Source organism: Sipha flava, unplaced genomic scaffold (assembly GCF_003268045.1).
Source record: "Sipha flava isolate LNK unplaced genomic scaffold, YSA_version1 194_pilon_pilon, whole genome shotgun sequence".
Taxonomy (NCBI): Eukaryota; Metazoa; Arthropoda; class Insecta; order Hemiptera; family Aphididae; genus Sipha; species Sipha flava.
This window is the reverse complement of record NW_020272758.1, coordinates 523664-544680: the sequence shown is the minus strand read 5'-3', so window position 1 is coordinate 544680 and position 21017 is coordinate 523664. Positions and strand designations below refer to the sequence as shown.

The 21017-nt window shown below is 30.4% G+C and overlaps 2 protein-coding genes across 2 annotated transcripts; one reads left to right on the top strand and one right to left on the bottom strand.

Moving 5' to 3' along the window:
• Window positions 1-354: 354 nt before the first annotated feature.
• LOC112681693 (alpha-aminoadipic semialdehyde synthase, mitochondrial) lies at window positions 355-6454 on the top strand. The gene is made up of 17 exons (XM_025551973.1): window positions 355-575; window positions 654-800; window positions 1197-1373; window positions 1471-1623; window positions 1690-1817; window positions 1904-2001; window positions 2065-2192; window positions 2285-2559; window positions 3957-4128; window positions 4209-4407; window positions 4490-4730; window positions 4815-5064; window positions 5154-5325; window positions 5410-5504; window positions 5628-5829; window positions 5899-6075; window positions 6154-6454. The coding sequence occupies exons 1-17, from the start codon at window positions 522-524 to the stop codon at window positions 6267-6269; spliced, it is 2784 nt and encodes a 927-aa protein (XP_025407758.1). The 5' UTR covers window positions 355-521; the 3' UTR covers window positions 6270-6454.
• Window positions 6455-18616: 12162 nt separating this feature from the next.
• LOC112681663 (leucine-rich repeat-containing protein 59) lies at window positions 18617-20424 on the bottom strand. The gene is made up of 5 exons (XM_025551939.1): window positions 20022-20424; window positions 19812-19868; window positions 19450-19741; window positions 19251-19373; window positions 18617-19179 (listed from the first exon to the last, which is right to left on the bottom strand). The coding sequence occupies exons 1-5, from the start codon at window positions 20109-20111 to the stop codon at window positions 18818-18820; spliced, it is 924 nt and encodes a 307-aa protein (XP_025407724.1). The 5' UTR covers window positions 20112-20424; the 3' UTR covers window positions 18617-18817.
• Between the last annotated feature and the right edge of the window lie 593 nt (window positions 20425-21017).

The window sequence follows — 21017 nt, the reverse complement described above, 5'->3', positions numbered from 1 at the left end:
TTAAAAATAAAAAAATGTTTATTTTGCCAAATAAATTATAATAATTCTAAATATTAGTTGTTGTTATTACTTGTTCAAAACATTATTATTTTGGTCCTATCAAATAAAACCATGATGGTACAAAAATTAATCAAACTAAATTCAACAATACCATTATTAATAATCATTATCATGTGTTGTTGTTAATAATCTTTGTTTAAAATGATTAGTAAACATTTAATTAGAGAACTTTAACACTTAGCCTATTTTATAACTGATTAGGACCTACCTATATTTATTTACTTATCGGTCATATTTACCATAACTAAATGTTTTCACGTCATTATTTAACGGATTATTTTTAGTTCTTCATTTTAAAAATGATAGAAAGTGATTACATGTTCGATGTTCAATACTATAATGCTACAGTTTAATAATAACAACTATTGATTAGGTTTTCTCATTTGTTGAACTATTACAATATTATTTTGAACGTTTAAGTATAGATACATGTAATTTATACACTTAAATTTCATTCAATTATGTTACGGAGTTTTAAAAATTATCATTTATGCAATATGGCTCGGAAAAAACACGTAAAAAAAAATTAAAATATGTTTTAGTATAGGTTTTTAAGGAATATATAATATTATATTATTGAAAACATCTCGTAGACCGGGAAAGTGATAGCCATACGAAGAGAAGATCAATCAGTATGGGAAAGGAGAGCTCCGTTCGCCCCAACCAACGTGGCAGAATTAACCAGAAACGGCGTCAAAGTAATCGTCCAACCGGCAAATAGGAGAGCTTATCCTGTTCAAGTATATAAATATAAATATAGTTACTATTCTACCAATATATATTATACATTATGTATGATATTTTAATGTAGAATATAAATAAAACAGAAAATTTGTTATTTCACGAGGTTTCTTTTATATGTACCTATGTATATATTAAGCTATTTACATACGTATGTTTGATGATGAGAATGATGTAAAATATTGTATATTTAACCTCCGAGGAAAAAATCTGTGCAACTCGAGTGTTATATTCGAATAAAAAAAAAACTTATCTCAAACCTTTTACTTCCGTTGATGTCAATATAATTACAATATTACAATCCGGTGTTATAAATACGACCATTTTATTATTTGCCTTTGTCTATATCCAAATAAAATTCTTTAACTACTCTTTTTTACTCAACCTTAATACAGGCATATGTAAACGCCGGAGCAGTGATACAAGAAGACATCGCTGAGGCGTCCGTGGTATTTGGTGTGAAACAAGTGCCGGTGGATTTGTTATTACCGAACAAAACGTATTGCATGTTCTCACATACGATCAAAGCTCAAGAAGCAAATATGGCACTTCTAGATGCGATTTTAGAAAAAGTAAGAAAGAAAAAAAAAACCGAAAATATATATTCTACCAGATTTATGTAAACATTTTCATTAATAGTAATTCTGTGTTTTTCCTCCATCCCTAAAGAACATACGATTAATAGATTATGAAAAGTTAATGGATTCGTCCGGCAACAGGGTGGTAGCTTTTGGGAAATACGCTGGCATTGCCGGCATAATAAATATTTTACACGGTTTGGGATTGCGATTGCTGGCTTTAGGACATCACACGCCACTAATGGTAAGTGGATAAATCAGCTGCTGTCCGAAAAGTACTTAAATAAGGTATCGTAAATTACGTTCACAGCATATAGGACCTGCCCACAATTATCGGAATTCGATGATGGCCAAACAAGCGTTAAGGGACGCTGGATATGAGATCGCGTTGGGCATGATGCCTAAATCTATCGGACCGATTACATTTGTCTTCACAGGGTACGTAACTTAGAAATTATATAACTACATATCATGAGTTTTGTAAATAAAAAGCATTTTTGTGCATAACATTTGATCCTGTATAGATCAGGAAACGTATCTCAGGGTGCTCAAGAAATATTCCGTGAGCTACCCCACGAGTACGTGCCGCCGTCTACGCTAAAAAAAGTGGCCGAACACGGAAGTAATACAATATGCTTATTCCAAAAAAAGAAAATCCTCGAATAATTTTCATAATTTATTTCAGTGAATACAAAGTTTTATTCGTGCGTGGTCACGCGTAAAGATTATTTGGAAAGGATCGAAGGTGGAGGATACGACCAAGAAGAGTATGAACAGTATCCGTCCAGGTACAAATCTACGTTCAACAAAAAGGTATGATATATTTTTCATCAATTTTTTTTCTAGTTTGTACGTTAGTGTGCTTAAACGATTATGTTTCACGACTTACAATACAATCAACGCAGATCGCTCCGTACGCTTCAGTAATCATTAACGGGATATATTGGGCTCCGGATTGTTCCAAGCTGCTGACGGTACCGGACGCCAAAACCTTACTTTCTCCGTCCCAACTTCCGTGGATACAAATATCCGAAGGCGCCCCAGGACTACCACACAGGTTACTCGGCATCTGCGACATATCTGCCGACCCTGGTGGTTCCATCGAGTTCATGAACGAGTGCACGACTATCGATAATCCGTTTTGCCTGTACGACGCGCATTTACATAAAGACACTAAAAGGTACGTATTATTATTGATGTTTTGATTTTAAATGTTCATTTAAATGATAGGAGAATAAAATTATTATTTTATTGATATCAATGATAAATGCAGAAACAATATGTTCATATGTTTATACATCTTTTAACGGCTGCATCCGAATTGGGTCCCGAATTTAAAATTAATATACTAATTGGATCCCGAATTATTTTAGGTACTCACAAGTTGGGTCCTGAATTATTTTAGGTATACACTAGTTCCTAAATATTTTTTGGGAAGTACTACATTATACTAATATTTTTCTTCACATTTTAACAGACTTAAGACTGTCTATGATATATTTAAATAACAGGACCACATTTTTTTCTATAATTTCTATAATATTTTTATAAAATAGTATTGGAAAGTTAGTATAGTATAATAAAAATATTATAATAATAAAAAATATTATACAATAATATTAATACAATTTTAATATTTTTAATATTTTTACCAAAACAATTCTAATAATTTATATTTTAATAGAAAAGAAACTGTATAAAAAAAACTACCCATAAAAAACATTTTTTACAATATCTGTAGTCTAAATAGAATATAGACAGTCCTAAGTCTGTTAAAATAGGAAGGAAAATGTTAGTATAATGTAGTATTTACCAAAAAATATTCAAGAACTAGTGTAATACCTCAAATAATTTAGGATCCAACTAGTATAGTACCTATAAAAATCCAGGACCCAACTATTATACTAACTGTGATTAGCTTCTAGTACTCGGGACCCAACTCGGTTGCTCCGCTTTCAACTTAAATAACCTCGGGAGTCTTAATAGTTTTAAGAGTCACGAGATTTATTCGTATCATAATTAAAACTATTAAATAAAATATAAAACATATAATTTATTTGAACTCGACAAACAAAAGTAATCTTTTGAAATCATCCAACATATTAGTGACTATTTATAGTTTATTTTCAAACGTATAATATATTTATTACCTACATGGAGTTTGTTTAACCATAATTCATTGTGTACGATAAATTATTCAACTTTTCATTTTCTCAATTCACGTCAGCAAATTTACTTTTAAAATCATTTTTATTAATTATCTACCAAAGTTCAACAAATGTTACAGTTTAACTGACCAAATTTTCGGACTTTTTCAAAAAATTTCACTTTACTTAGATCACTGACATCATGTAAAATTATAGTGTACAATATATCCAAATTAACAAAAATATAATACCTCTCATTGTTTAATTAAAAATTATTGAAAACTACAAATTAATGATATTTTTAATCTAAATATCTTACCAAATGAATCATTATTGCTAATGGCGGCTAACCATTATCAATATCGTTAAATTTCCTGATAGAAAACGTGATATTCAAGATATTTACGTACAATACACGAACTCGATTCAGTTTCAGAGGCTCGGGTGTGTTGGTCTGCTCCATAGATAATATGCCGACGCAGTTACCAATGGAATCGACCGATCTGTTCGGGAATTTAGTACTTCCGTACGCCATGGATATACTTCAATCGGACGCCACTGTACCGCTGGAGGAGCATGCTTTTTCGCCAACGGTTTTAGGGGTAATATTCAGGGTCAAGTTCAGTGGTTGTACGCGGTACATGTTAGTTTTAAATATTAACGTAAAGATCCATTCGTACAGGCTATTATTGCTAGCAATGGGTCTCTGACAGAACGATTTGAATACATTAAAGAGTTGCGGTTGGCCAATAAATTCTCATCAAATAAGTCTTCCACCATTGATAATACTGGAAAACGAGTACTGGTCCTAGGTTCTGGCCACGTGTGCGCACCTTTAATCGAATATCTGTTGAAAGACGAATCGATAATAATCGTACTCGGTAATACTATAATATAATTAAATGTTATTTGTTTAACCACTCACTGATGTTAATTGTTTCCCGGCTATTTATTCTGATGCAGGCTCCGCGAACCTGTGTGAAGCTAACAACTTGGCACACAAGTTTAATAGAGTAAAACCCGTACATATAAACATATTGGAAGAAGAAGTTAATTTAGAAAAACTCGTGAGTCAAACAGATTTGGTGGTATCGCTACTCCCCAGCCAATTCCACCACTTGGTCGCTGAACAGTGCATAAAAATGAAAAAAAACATGGTGACGGCTTCGTACTGTTCAGAACAGATGTCAGAGTTGCACGACAGGTGGGGGAATATGGTCGACTTAAGATTGAAAAATTGCGTATTCCAATGGTCACAATAATGCTTAATTGTAATTTTATCATATAGAGCTGTCGAGGCTGGCATAACCGTAGTCAACGAAGTCGGCTTGGATCCGGGCATCGATCACTTATTAGCAATGGAATGCATCGATCAAATACACGAAGAGGGCGGTAAAATTGATTCGTTTGTTTCGTACTGCGGAGGTCTACCGGCTCCAGAGTATTCAAACAACCCATTGAGGTACAAATTCTCGTGGTTCCCTCGTGGAGCGCTCATCAACACCATGTCTGAAGCCAAATATCTGCGAAATCACCAGGTGCGTAGTAAAAAACCGCGATTATACCTGTAAGCGTTTTTTTTTTTTTACTTGCATCTCTCATGTGTAATCGAACCCGATTGTTTCAGACAGTCAACGTTCCTGCGGGCGGCGCACTAATGAGCACTACAACAGAACTCGATTTCTTGCCCGGGTTTTCATTCGAAGGCTTCCCGAACCGAGATAGCACCCGATACGCCCAGCTTTACGGTATCGCCGCAGAAGTGCAGACCATGCTCAGGGGCACGATACGGTACAAAGGTAAGTGAAGTCACGGTTAGTTTAGGTTAGGTTAACGCGGTCGCGAGCAAATATCGTAACAATAGTATGCGAATGCGATCATAGGTTTTTCCGAGATGATGATGGTACTTCAAAAACTGCATCTTATCGAGACCAAAGACCACGCGGCCCTACACCCAAATGGACCGGACATCACGTGGGTAAGCGTATAATATACATTTTAGTATGGTTTTTTTTTTCAAACCATTTTAATCGGTTTATATTTTTCTCGTTTTTTTTTTTATTATTTATTTTCCTTACTTGTCCGTCTCAACATACTGCAGCGTCAGTTGATATGCACACTGTTAGAGATCAATGACATCGACTTATTCTACGAGAATATACTGTCGAAAGTAGCGGATAAAGTCGGTAAGCAGTTCTTGGACAAAATCGTGGATCTTGGACTGTTGACGGACGAACCGGTTTTGAAACTCGGTTCGCCGTTGGATACGTTTTCCCAATTCATCGCGTCGAAACTCTCATTAAGTACGTATGTAATGCATTAGTCGTTAGCACGTGTAAACATCGTATGATTATTGTGTTTCGTATACATAGGCAAAAGCGAAAGGGACCTGGTAGTATTGTATCACGACATTGGAGTTTTGTGGCCGGGTAATAGGTACGAAAAAAAATTAGTTACCCTCGTGTCGTACGGCGAGGTTGGTGGATACACAGCGATGGCGAAAACCGTGGGCATACCGACGGCGATCGCGGCTAACATGGTCCTTCAAGGTAACAAACCGTTACCGATATTTATTTAGTATATACGAGTACATAAGCCGTATTAATAGATAAACTGTTATTGTGCAGGGGAAATACAAGCTAAGGGCTTGGTGTTGCCGTTCACGCCAGACATTTATAGACCCATGTTGACGAGATTAAGGATTGAAGGGATTTCGGCCCAAACTACGAACGTACCATGTTGATCTAATTTGTTCTTCATAACAAAATACATGAGATTTATGATATGTATTATTTTCAAATATGGTTTCATAAAACATTTTATAATTATTCACTTTGGACTTTTACGCTATATACCATTATGGTTTTTATGAAATAATTGTAACGTTAAGTAACAACAATACAAATATAGATCCTGTGAAAAAATAAATAACTTTGTTCGATTGACGTCACTCCTGTTCAAAATGATAAGTAACAAAACCATTTCAATATGAAAAAGCTTTGTGTATAGTTATACTTCAGGGAGAGTAAATCGATACGCACAACATACATCACACATCAAATACCTATCTTCCCTCTAAAAATCTTTTTTTTATACAAGTGTACATAAACAAAATATAAACAACGTAATCGTACGTATATGTGTGCGAGTATACGTACGTGAGTGCTAACTGCTCACCACTAAAACATATTTAACTAGATTAAATATTTACAAATAATTAAATATATAATAATGATAGTTGATAAATTGTATTTATTTATATCATACTTAATTAAACTTAAAATGTATTTTATCACTACACTTACTACTATTTATAAAGTAATTATATTATAAATTGTATGTAGAGTAATATAAACATTATGTATTCAAAAAATTATTAAAAAAATATTCCAATTAATATCATTTCTCATTAAATGAAATAAGAAAACAACCCATTATATTAATCTAAAACATGTAGATATTTTTAGTAATTCAAACTTTTAAACAGTTATTTTATCATACCTAATTTTATTATACGAAATATATGTCATAAGTATTATGTCAACATTGTAATTTATCAATGTCACTTATACCCATCATCTAAAAAACTGGAAAACACTTTTTTCAAACCCCATATGAGAGGATTAAAAAAATATTGATTTACTACTTGTCCATTGATAAAATCTGTATTATAGCGATAATTAACTCGCAAATCTCGTGAATTTTAGATGAATGTAAAAGGTTCAATAAAAAAACGTAGAACATAAATTATATTGAAAACAATAAAATACCAATTCATCAGTACGTAGCAGTACTACAGCGGTTGTGTACAGATAGCCGATAGATTTTCTATGCTTAAAAATACGATTGGTATATACATAATTTCCCAAGAGCATCTACAGCATTCGGATTTCAAGAGAATGAGAACATTAAACAATAGTATACCAATGGTCACAAGTCAGAAGTCACCAAAATTACGAGCAAGCTCGGTACTGGTACAATAATAATGTCATATTGTCGTGTCGACATCATCACGATTCGCATTGACTACAATAAATTCATGGGCGTATTTAGAAAAATGTTATAGGGTGGGGCACAATAACAAACATAATACAATTCAACCATCATAGCTACTATAAAATCATTAAAAACGTATCACAAAGCTAATAACAAAATTAACTATCTGTTGATCCACTAATACGTTATGGTAATTTATTTTCTGCAATAATTATATTGTTATTAAAAATTATAAAAGCTGTATAGGCCTCAAATATTTTTATAAGTTTACTACCATACAGATACCAGCATAGGTAAGCTTGTATGTATCAATTAATTAATAACATTTATTATATAATCATCATTTATTTTTTACCAAATGTTTTAGACTAAATTACATTTGATTTGAACAACATCATATAAAATACACGGCTCTTACTCTTAACCTGAAATTTTAGAGCCTCATTTACAACATTTCGGGATATACTCGGGCACACCCGGCACCCCTTGTATATATCAGAAGTACAGTTATTATAATGTATTTTCTTCGACTAATAGTCCTATCATCTATTCTGCTATATGTTCTGTGCCGTGATTCTTGTACATTAATTATATTAATATGAATACTAGAAACTATATTATTTATATAGATAATGTAACTTTTAATTAATACTTATAAGCCAGTGTTTACGATTTACAAGTACATTTAATGACAACGAAAAAACCGGAAATTAAAAAAGAAAATAGCCTTTTTTATTTTTTAGTTAAAATATTTAAAAATAAAATATATATTTTAAAATTATTAATTCATCGAAAAAAATATACGACAGAAGAATGGAAACGGTATGAGGGTATATAGTGGTGTAGCCTCCCACGGGGATGGTCTTATAAATTAGTCATATTTTCCCAGAATCATTGTTGGGCTCCCGTAAAACTTAACTGTATATTATACGCATAACGGAGTAGCATAAATAAGTATACATTAGTATATATTATTATAATATACATATTTCCGTAATTTTATATCTAATACTTTCTTTCCCAGAATAGAAACACAGCTTACCATGGGCTACGGCCATGAATGCGATATAAAAAATGTTAAACTACAATTATACGCTATAAACAGATACACAACACTGTTCGTCTGAGCAAAATAATGGCAATAGTACCCGTAACATTAAAATACACTGCAAACTCATATACGATGTACTTACCTACCGATAGGGATTAGTGTTTGAGGTCAGAAATATTTCACGATTATTTTTTTCTTGACATTTTCGAACTGCACTAATTGGAATACACTATGTATACTGCTGTAATTCGATATGTAGAAAGTAATAGAGCTTAAGCAGTGGATCAACTTTTGGATAAAAGTGATATAGTAAAATGCATTAATACATTACGTCATCGCCGATGCTTTAATATGATAATCGCTTTAAAATACGATTACATAATAAAAGAAACGTATTACAATATCTATCACCACCGATCACATTCGTTTTAAAATCAATATGGGGTATACTTACATTAGTTCTAAAGATTATATATATATATATATATATATATATATATATACATTCAAGTAATAAATGTACTACACAAGAGTGCATTTAGTATAAGAACTATATTATTTATAATCAATGATATTTAGTTCAAAAGGTATTTTAATTAAAAACTATATTATACAACCATAACCGTAGTAGATACAACATACAATTTTTTTTATACTCTTTGCCACTTCCGAAAAATAACTTAGACTTAATGCAGATCGTTTTTAAATTTGTTAAAAGAAACAAAAAAGGAAAATGCTTTCCAAAAATATCTGTAAGTTTTAAGAATTCTCAAAATCACATATGTATATCTTATACATGACTTGAATGAACTAAAAGAGATGTATACAATATATAAGCCTCATGAGTTTAAAGGTTACTTAGTTATTCTGGATAACTTATCCATCGTGCCAACTTTGTGAACACTTTTAAACACACCTAAATTGTTCTCACTTCTTGAGTTATGTACATCAATTATTCTATCCTATAATTACCAATATTATATGCGAGTACCTATCTAAATAGTACTTACGAAACCCGACAAATGTACACGATTTTTCTGACGATTGTGTCTGATAAAATGAAAATGAATAGCCCATAATACGATCAAGAGTTTTATCTTCTCACTTAAAATTCATAACAATTTTGACGTAAAAGTCATCGAATTTTTTTTAATCCTGTACGTATTTAATAGTATTAACATTTTTTCAAAAAATTTGTTTTGTATGATTGATATTGAGATTGATAATAATATAAGATTATGTACTTATAGGATGTCTAGACGTTTTTCCTTAAGTTTAAAAAGCAGAAGAAATGTGGCATAACCAGTGGCGGCTTTTAGGAGGAGTCAAAGGGGCTAACCTTCCCCCGAAAAAAAAAAGTGAACTGGTATTTCATACAACTATGTATACATTCTATACAGGACTAAAATTGGGAGCATGCAAGGGGACACAGACCTCCTACCACTCACAGCGTTTATAAAGTGTTCCCTCTAACAGTTCTCCAAACAGTTTACTGAAACGTTCAACTGTTAATTAAAAATAATCATACACAATAAAACAGTTGAAACATTTGCTTTACAATTTAGTTTATGTCACTAAGTGTTAAACAGTGCTTTACAAATAAAATTAATATTAAATATTAATTATATAGTTATATATAAAATACTATATATGTAGCAACCCTTTACCTTTTTTACCACTTTAAACTCTAAGTCTATACAACTAAACAATTGAATGTAATACTATAATGTATGCTTTTGTTATTATTTGTTACAGTTTATAATATTATATTAGTATACTCGAATAATTTAATTGTGTTTTCCCTTTATTTTAATGTATGGTTTTGAATCTGCAATCGACTGTAGCAATACCACGTATAATTTTAACTGATAACAGTTAACTACTGCAACCGTCAAACGCAACATTATTGGTTTTGTTTATCCAGTCAAATAAACATTTTGCTTATCACCTACTTTCAACTATGGATGACGTTACTAAGATTGTTCTAGTACATATTCTCGAGGAACAAGAACGAGTTGAACAAATTATAAATCTGTTATTTTCAAAGAAAAATAAAAATAAAAAAGTTCAGAATTAGTTAACAGATAGACCTAATGAAGGAACTTTTGAAAATTCAATTGCGAAACACCAGGTGCGTCATTTTGAGGGGGGGCAGCCTATGGCAAATACCCCACTCTCAGAAATTTTAAAATGTTGACAATTCTTTGTCCGATAATCAAATGCTAAAATTAATAAATCGTAAATTTTTATGTACTATTTTGTACTCAGGAATCAGATAATATTCTCTTTAAAATCACGTTCATGATTTATTAAAAGTTGGGAAACACTGGCTCTTCCCAGGGTTTATGGCAATCATTATTACGCGAACCTTATAAACTTTATTTTTGGTATATTATATATTTCTATATATGTGATCTTTATAAAACAATTTTCGTGATATCGATACCATAAAAATTGAGCTCATACAGACGCGTACTGGCCCAAAGGGGTAACGAGAAAATCCCGATAGGTCCTCCCAAATATATAAGACCTGGGCCCCTTACCAAATAGGTACCTGTAGTTGCAGTTAAATTCAGTAATTTTATTATTTTTAGCAATTAAAATACAATACTGATGAATAGTCGACTTCTTAATTTAGTACCCAATGGGAAATGAGTATAACACGCAATTGTTGGAATAATTTAATTGATTTGCTTTTGGTAAATATGTCTGTTACCATTATTTGGATTATTAAAATCATTTGATTATTCCCATCACTAGTTGCAACATCACCAGCAGAATCGGTAAGTAATGTTGCTGAAGTTCGGCCGAAAAAACGACCTGTATCAGCTCGGGAATTCAGTAAATTTAATATATTGCAATTTCTTTAGGCATATTTTTTCCCAATAACCTGCTTGATGCATTAACCGTTTTTATAATAAAAAAAAAAAAATCTATCTGACGTTACATTTGTGGGTCATAAATACATGTATTTCTTAAAAATATTATATAACTCCCCTTTAATAGTAAATGATCATGAACAATTTGTTTTTGAGTAAAGAAGTTTAATGTGTAATGTAGATTTCACTAATGAATATTACGTATATCGTAATAAATGAACGGAAAATGAATAGTAAATGTGTACAAAACAATTTTATCTCACCTACCTTTTTACAAAATATTGAATATCAGGAGCTTCATCAATGAATTTTTTATATCAGTTGAAGTCAAAACTTTGGAATTTTTACGTTTAATCAACTCTATTTTCTCTTTAAAAAAAACTTGTAACTTTAAATAAATACCAACGTTAATATTATATTTCATATTTTTCATGCTTTTAAGCATTGAATAAATAGACGGTTTCATTTCTGTAAATAATTAGTAAACATTCGTAAGAAACACATTTTCAACAACGATTTGGTTTTATTTATTTTTCTCAATTTTAAAAGTTTTTCATAAACCATATATATCTTTCTTTTGATTTTTCAGGCAATAAATTTAGTGAAACAGCATTTGCCGTTTTAACCATGTATGGTGAAGTTAATGGTTAACTACAACTACTGTACTGATTGTTATCTTTCGTATTTATGCTTGTTTGCACGTTTCGCAGTCAAACCATAACTGGTTCGATTGTGTGACGTACTTGCGTCGTTTGCAATAAAAAAGAACACTTAACAAGTATAATTAATGAAATTATTACAAATTCCGGAATAAACGGGCCAAAAGCGCCACAGTAATATTAACAAAAAAAGTAATAATAAATATGATATATTTAAAAATAACAATAAAATCACATATGCTCCAAACGCGATGTAATAATATAACAAGACAAATCTTATAAAAATAAATATAATGTTTTTAACAATTATAACAGAACATACCTTGGACGATGTGGCGTTCGAGTAGTTATCCCCACGCGACCGTGTTTACACGAGCGACGAACGCCACAACCGGCAGAAGAATCAGTGGATCAGCGGCGTTGGTCTCGATTTTCAATAACTGGCTCTCCGCGCACGATGATAACCGAAAGAAAGTTTCACGGACACGAGTCAGCTACAATTTGAAAACAGTCATCACACACGAAGTTGTCCCTGGAGATGGCAACTCCACCGTGCTATGGCGCAACCACAAAAACACACGACCTGTGGCACGGGAAAAACGACAAGTCAGACGTTCGCAGAGAAAGTGTCGGCGGAAAAAAGTCCCGGTAGTAATGGCGTCCACGGACCGGTGATAATCGTACCACGATAACGCGCCAATCAAAAATTTTCAAACATCACACGCCGACACCGTTTTCGGGTGCTTCGGTTAACACGAAATGAGATAATTTGAACGGCGACGTGACACTTGCGCAATACGATCTCATTTTCTAATTTGAATTATTATATAAATCGCGCAAAACAAATTTATCCGTAACGTCCAACGCACTTATGTAGGAACAGTGGAAACGAAATATGTTTAAATTTTTATTTGTCATACAAAGAGGTTGTGATATGTGTAGATTTAACCGAAAGTTTATGTTTTGTACGGACCGTGGTATACATTTAAGTTTCTGGTTGTGCTAGGCCAGCCCTCTTGGAAATTTCCACTTTACTACACGGTTTTATAGGGATTTCTACTTTCCCTCCCCCCACGCATTTTTTGGGATTTTTACTTTACCGGCCGCCACAATGGGATTCTTATAATACCACCCACTGGACGGATAAATGTGACATTCCAACGCTTCGACCGTGGTCGAAAACCAAACTTTCGGTACAGATGTGACAAAAATGTTATACCTAGAGGGTCATGTTTTAATTTCAATTACCGTTTACCTTTGTGTTTATCATTTCGATTTCTTTATCGTACAGCACTTACGAATGTAACGAGAACTTTGAATGGCTGATGTAATTATCTTTTGGGATGAAAGTAATTCAACAGTGGACGGTCCTATAAGTAAGGGAGCAGGTTTTGGAATTTTTCAAGAATTTTGTGGAAGATTGAATCCTTTTCGAACGTTTTCAACGCCTATAATAATACACAAAAACAGTAAGGAAATTATATACCTATATTGAAGTAATAGTCTTAAAAGATTCTTCCGATTTCGTCAAACATTTCCGTTCTCTCTTAAAATAACAATTATGTACCGTCACCATAATAACACGCGTTCACAAAAACCAATAAATTGATCTTCTGTCATCGTTATTGATATACCTAAGTTATTTTGAGTGTTATAATTTTTATTAAAATTAAGACTTTTAAGTTTATTATTAGTGCTTTTTCATATACAAAAATTTACATTCCAATGATCGTCAACATTTAACTCAAAGTAATATAATTAGTGTTTGAACATTTCATGAAATATAAGACTGTAAAATATTTCAGTATTTTAAAAAAAATTGTTTTTCTTTTATATAAGTTTAATTTTTATGTATATTTCACATTTTTTAGGTAGAACAAATTAATAAGACCCGTTAGTCATTAATTTTATTTTATTTTGTCTTATTTTTAATTTTTAAAGTTTATTATTAGTTAAATTTTGTTAGTCAAAAACCTATTTAAATACAGTAAGATTTAACACTATGAAATTTTAGTGTGTTAAGTTTCAAAAACAATAAGGGTTGATAAATAATTAATGTAAATAATAGGTACTTACTAAATATACCTACCATATAGGTAGTAGGTAACTACTCTATTTTTCCATAAATAATTATTACATTAAATATCTAGATATCTAATCACCATATATGACCATGGTTAAAGTGTAAAGTGACGTTAAAAAGGTTTTAAATTCACGGATAAATTATAATTTTAAACCTATATTTTACTACCTAGTAGGTAATTAAAATCTACAACTAGTAATAAGAAAGTGAATATCCATGGATTTAAAACCGTTTTTAAGTTACCTTGTAATAAAATCATAAAATAAAACTAAAATTTATACCACATACTTGTATCAGTTGAATATTATAAAGTCAGAAAATTTAATCAGTTGCCCCACCCTTTCAAAAGTTGAAATGACGCTCTTGCGAAACACCTCATCGATGATAAATGTAAGTGTAAAAACTATTTTAGATCGAAAAATTGTCAATTTGATTTTGTTTTATCTGCCATAGCAAAATATATGTTTAAGACTCAAACGACTACAGTTAAGTTCCCTATCACCCCAAAGGAAAAACTTAGTCACTTTTAGGTATTTATTTCAATATTTATTAGTCAAAATCTAAACAGGTAGATTGGTTTGACTAATTAATTTTGTTGTTCTACTATACAAAGTTTTTTCAATTAACATTACTTTTGTAATGGGGGGGATCGACAAAAGGTATTTAAAAAAAAAAAAAAATTAAATTCGATTAATTTTTATTAGTCCCTCTCCGGGAACGACCAGACGTCTAAACATCTATCTGACAACTACTTTTACAAAACGGGTCGTTCGACCGCACACGCACATACACAATTTTATTGGTTCGAATCGTGTCTATAAGAACGATCGTCAAATCCTCAGCTATACAAAAAATAACTAATTCTACACTTATAACATAATATAATGTCATTAAAATCTTTATGACTACGATAATATGAGCATAATTCGAGTTTAGCGACCTATCGATTTATTTTTTTTAAAAATGTGTTTTTGCATTCTTTGTAAGAATGTAAAAAAAAAAGGTTGGACAAACTTCGTTTTGAAGTTATCGATGAAAAACTTCAAAATGTGTGATTTTTAACGCTCAATATATTTTAATTTAAATGTTCACATATTCAAATTTCTTTTGTCCCTCTTACCTACTTGAGCTAGTTTTACATAACAAGTCGAAGGATATTATCGATTTGCAGACCAGAGCAATGACGCTGAAGATCATAGTGACGAGTACCCATACACGTGTAATCCCTATCCAAGTAAAAACAATAAAACAAAATTTAGATTAACTTAATAATAATTGTTATTTTTCTAGATATACGTGCAAAAACTTAAAAATTAAGTAGGATAGATAAGTTTTGATTTTACTAATTTACTAAGCATTTTGAAAAGAAAAAAATTGAAAATATTTAATTGTGCGGAAAAACAGTACTTTTTGAAGTTTTTAACGATAACTTTAAAATGATTTCGTCCAACCTTTTTTTTTTTTGCATTTTTACAAAGCATGCAAAAACACGTTTAAAAAAATAATCAAAAAAATCGATAGGTTACTAAACTAAAATTGTTCTGTAAAATGATTTAAAAATATTAATATGGTTATCTGTAGTACCTACTAAATTTGAAGCATCTGAATATACTTCATTATTTTAGGTAAAAAAAAGACTCATCATAAAATTAAAAAAATTATACGATATTTATGACCTTCCACCCCCCAAATACAACCCTAGAGCCGCCATTGGGTATAACTGATAATTTTCATTCAAACCTTTATTGCTTTATTATTAAATATTGATAAAATAACTAATAAATATTTTAAAACTTTGTAATTTTAATACAACCTTATATACAAGCTTTAATCATTCTATATATCCTTGGTACAACTTAAACTTACTACTAAGATTAGAATCTAAAAAAAAAAGCATTGTAGAACCTTCTTATTTTATGCTATTATAAAACATTAACAAAATGTTTAGCTGAAATAATTTCTTTTGTAATAATTTGAAATTTGAACTTAAACACTCAGGTAATTGTTTTCATTCATAAAAACCATTGTATTATCTATTTATACAAAAATGTTGCTCGTTGTTCACATTATATATGCCTAAAGCCTAATATAGAAATAAAGTTAATTTAATAAATAAAAAATATCCACTCATAAATTATAATTATTTTTAAGTAAAATTTGTAATAGGTATTTTGGATCGTTTTCTACAACCTTATTTGAATAAAATAACTCAACAATATTGTAAAAATGTATTACCTATGGAAATTGAGCAATCGATACAGAACTTTGTCCTAATAACTTATACAAAATTATAATTACATGATTTTTTATGTATACTCTCTATGAGTATATTATTCCCTAAATGTATATCTAGTGATAGAAGAAAAACACTTAAACTGTATCTTAAGCTTTTTTTTTTTACTAATCTGTCATCCTATATCAATGTGCTCATTTTATACATAGATACTTAAACATTTGCAAATTTCAATATACTAAATTAAAATAAAATAAGAATTGATTATGTATACTGTACATTTTTATCGCTCATAAAGGGAACCAAAATGTATTAAATCATATATGTATGAAGAGTAGGTTAAATCAATATTGAAATAAATTATTTTATTTTGATGATCTATTATCATAATTTATGCGACTAATAAGATAAATTTAACTTTTTAATTGTATAATAAAAAAACAATAATCAGTGATCCACATGTCTTATATTTAATTGGTGTTATTTTTAATTAATTTAATAAAGTGGTACCCAAGTAAGCAATTTTCAAAGCTACTTTTATGATTATTATGACCTACATTTTTTTAAATGTATAAATAATTAATATCATATTATACTTTCAAGTTTCTTCAACTTAATATTTAATTACAAATTGTATAAAAACAATACTTCATATGAAAAAGTAAATAAAAAATTGAGCTAAAATAACTATAAAGTAATACTAGATAAGGAATAATACATCATACATTTCCAACCTAAAATCCCAAATTTCTATCTTTTTCAAAAAAAAAAAGATAGGAAGAAAAAAAATATATAATTAATACCAATACAAAATAAATAGACTGAATAAAAATAAAAGTACCAACATGTTTTGAAAAAAATAATAAATAGATAAAATATTCATGATTATCAATTTGTATGTATAATGAAAATAGAAAGCATTTAATTTTTATTAATATAATATAATTTGAGATAAGTTATATGTATTTTAACTTAGATTAATTTCAATAAAATATATTATCCTATCTAGGTTTAAGATATTAATCGAGAAATGAACATACAAATATTGTCTAATGTGAATATAAAATTGTGCATATCATCTTCAAAAGTTATGCTCACTTTTAAATTTTGTTCACATTAAAACTATGCTGTACTGTTTATTTGTACCATTATCATAAGTCAAATAATCTTAAAATCAAATTATACATTATTTTGTCTATAATAAAATAGGTACAAAATAAATGTTTACATCTAAGGTTAAAATAACATATAATATTACAATAATAAATTTCATTATTATGCTATGGTATTTCAAAAACAATCAGCTTTATAACATTTACATGGATAGGTAAATATTATATACAGTCACTGGTAAGACATAAATATAAAATTTGAATACTACACAACACTAACCTTAACTATATAGTGGAAAAATCATATACTATTTTAGACAATTCACATTAAACGAATATTGAAAACTGACATAATTTAAGCACCATACTTGATGGTTATTTTGACATTTCACTTTGACCAATTTTCTAGGGACCAATGAACTAATAATATGGTTACAATTGATAAAAATTATAAATATTTAATTATATTTTTTTACTATATTAAGTACCATTTGCATTGCATAATGATAACCATTTGTGAGATACAAAATAATAAAGAATAAAAGTTCATCATTAAAATATATCTTATCACATTGTATAGTAAACCTGTGTACCATGTATAAACACAATATTTAATTTAGTAGGAAATATTTTTAAATATTAATTACTAAGTGTCTTCAATTCACACAATGTATGATTTATGAATTGATAAATGTTCAAGTCAAATACAATTATTGCTAAGTAAAATTCAAGAACAAATTTGTGACTGGAAATTGTATTTAAAATATATAAAATATTTTCCACCAATACTAAAAAAAAAAAAAAAACTGTTATTTTATAACAAATGATTTGGTAAGTTATATTATTTTTTCAAATAAAAATTTTACAACATGATTTCATATCCAAATATAAATGTAACTATTAATGGACCTAAATTCAATTCAAATAAAAAATAATACAACTTATTTTTTTAAATTTTTTAATTAAAAATGAAATTAAAGTAAAATTTAAAAAAAAATATATAATAAATTTAGGTACTTATAAAAAATAAGAAAATAAATTATACATGTAATTCAGTTGTTTGATTTGACAAAATGATTTGTATGAAAAAAATAAAACTATAATACTTATTGACAAGTAAATTTAGTTGTACATATAGCTTATGATGATAAGAAGGCAAAACATAGGCTCTTCAAAAAAATGTACGAAATTGATATTGAAACATGGAATAGTCATACAAAAAAAAAAATAATAATAATTAATTATTGATTTTTTTTTTTTTACAATTTATGTCACGGATCACGTAGATTTCACTTTTTTAAACACACTATCCCAAAGAGATACCCATCCTTCTTGTACATTTTTAGCATATTGCTGTACAGTTGGATTTGCTTTAACCCACTTATACGATTTTATAGCTGCTTCAATACTGGTTTGAATGGCCAAATCGAATGAAGTTCCAGCTTGCAGTAAATAATAGTTGACCTTAGAAGCCACTTGTGGATCTAGATTTGCAGTAGCTGAAGTCCAAATAGGCAATATCTTAGCTTTAACATTACCATATGCTTTTTTGTCATAATATGACAATGCATATACAGATAGACCACTCAACACAGCAATCAAAAGTGTGTATGAAATGAGCATACCAAAGAATCCAAAAACTAAAAAAATAAATTACTCAGTAATAGGTAAATGAAATTAATTAAATTAATAGAAATTGAATGAAAAATACCAGTGGATATGAAACCTGCAGGCTTCTTTTTGGGTTTGGTTTTATTTTTTGATTTGTCATTTTGTACACCATTCGGTGTAGATTTGACATTTTTCTTATCCTTCTTTTTGTTTTGTTTATCATCTGCAAAAAATATATTGTTAATCAATGTATACACATTTATGTTATTTTTAAAAGTAAAATACCAACAAACAATTACCTTGCTTTTTTGAATCACCCTTTAAGTATTGGATTACATTGACAGCAGTGGACTGTGCATTATTTAGTGAACCAATAGCTTCAGCCAATTCTGATTTCAACGGATTGTTACTCAAGTTCAAGTGTTTCAACTGTTTGAGTTTACTTAAGCCCTTGGGTAAATCTTTGATTTTGTTGTTGGCCAACGAGAGGTGAGCAAGTTTTTGCAATGAACCAATATCTCCTGCAATACTCTTTAGGTTGTTATTGGATAGATCAAGTTTTACCAAACTGGGCAATTGTGAAAAAACATTCTGGAAATCAACAAGAAAAGTTAATGTAGAAAAAAAATATATTCAAACACGACAGCGAATGAAAACTTACGTCGGTCGAAGAGATTTTGTTGTTGGATAAGTCTAGGTGAGAGACTTTCAATGGAACCTAAGAAAAAATGACACAACGGTTATTATAACTACGATAAACAGTCCACACAATATGCAATATGTTAACTGGTCGAAGGACCACAGGTTAGCAGCAGCTGGACCGACGCCGTAACGTCGGTAGGTACGTGGAGCAGATGGCCCGACTACTTACGATTTCCTTAACGGGTATCTCCGTGAGGTTCAGACCACTCAGGTTCAGTTTGTTGTTCTTCACCTTGTCCTTAAGGTTGAGCACCGTCATGTCGCGACTGAGTCTAGGTCGTCGGTTTGTACAGAGGATGGCAACACTCGCAGCGTGTGCGTGTAACGTGCGGTGCGGTAAGGTATGCGGCAACGGTTATGGGACTAGTTGACAATGATTTTCCACAAAAAACGTCGATGATCGTCGTGTACGTTAGGCAACGTTGGCAGCTGCTAACGGTGGTAAGACGGAGAGCGAAGAGAAACCGTACACGTGTGGACAGCTGCAGGCGAGATGAAGACACGTCCCACGGTGCAGAAAGCTAAAAAGTGGCGAATGGAAATCAAATTGTAAACACTCACCAAGTTTCCGATACACGTATATCAGTGTTGGTTTGACACGTGTCAAGAGTGCCAACATATCGCGTTCCTACCGGTACGTTACCGGTGGTGACTCGTGTTATTCAGTTGGTACGATAATAACGTTTATTTCCCGCCATCACCAGAAAAAAATTAAAAATTAAATTATTTTAATACAATCATTATCGTTATTATTAATTTAATCATATAAAAAAATTTCATTTTTCAGTTTGATTTTTTCCCCGTTATTTATTGTCGGGAGACGCGCGCAAATTTTACCACTGGAATCAATGATACACCTCACCGGGGAAGTGTAAAGACGATAATTCAGTAATACACCGCCGCCGTTCATGACGTGAACAACGATCACAATTTTTGTTCATAACGGGATTTTTGTGTAATTCCCATAACCCAATATCTTTGATGCTGCGTTTCTCGACTGAGAGAAATGCCGCCATGTACTCAAATTATTATTATTATTTTTTTGTAAATAACGTATTTTGTACTTTTTAATATCATAACGACTTGTATGTTTTAATTATGTATATGTTATAATAATGTTTTTTATATTATGTCTTTTTATCTGACAGCTATCGAAAATGCAATG

Excerpts from the sequence above, each read along its gene's own strand:
- LOC112681693 (XM_025551973.1), top strand. The coding sequence starts at position 522 with ATGTTACGGAGTTTTAAAAATTATCATTTATGCAATATGGCTCGGAAA. Across the intron at positions 801-1,196 it reads GGAGAGCTTATCCTGTTCAA|GCATATGTAAACGCCGGAGC; the intron begins GTATATAAATAT and ends ACCTTAATACAG. Across the intron at positions 5,326-5,409 it reads GGGCACGATACGGTACAAAG|GTTTTTCCGAGATGATGATG; the intron begins GTAAGTGAAGTC and ends ATGCGATCATAG.
- LOC112681663 (XM_025551939.1), bottom strand. The coding sequence starts at position 20,111 with ATGACGGTGCTCAACCTTAAGGACAAGGTGAAGAACAACAAACTGAAC. Across the intron at positions 19,869-20,021 it reads AGATACCCGTTAAGGAAATC|GTTCCATTGAAAGTCTCTCA; the intron begins GTAAGTAGTCGG and ends ATTTTTTCTTAG. Across the intron at positions 19,180-19,250 it reads TGCAGGTTTCATATCCACTG|TTTTTGGATTCTTTGGTATG; the intron begins GTATTTTTCATT and ends TTATTTTTTTAG.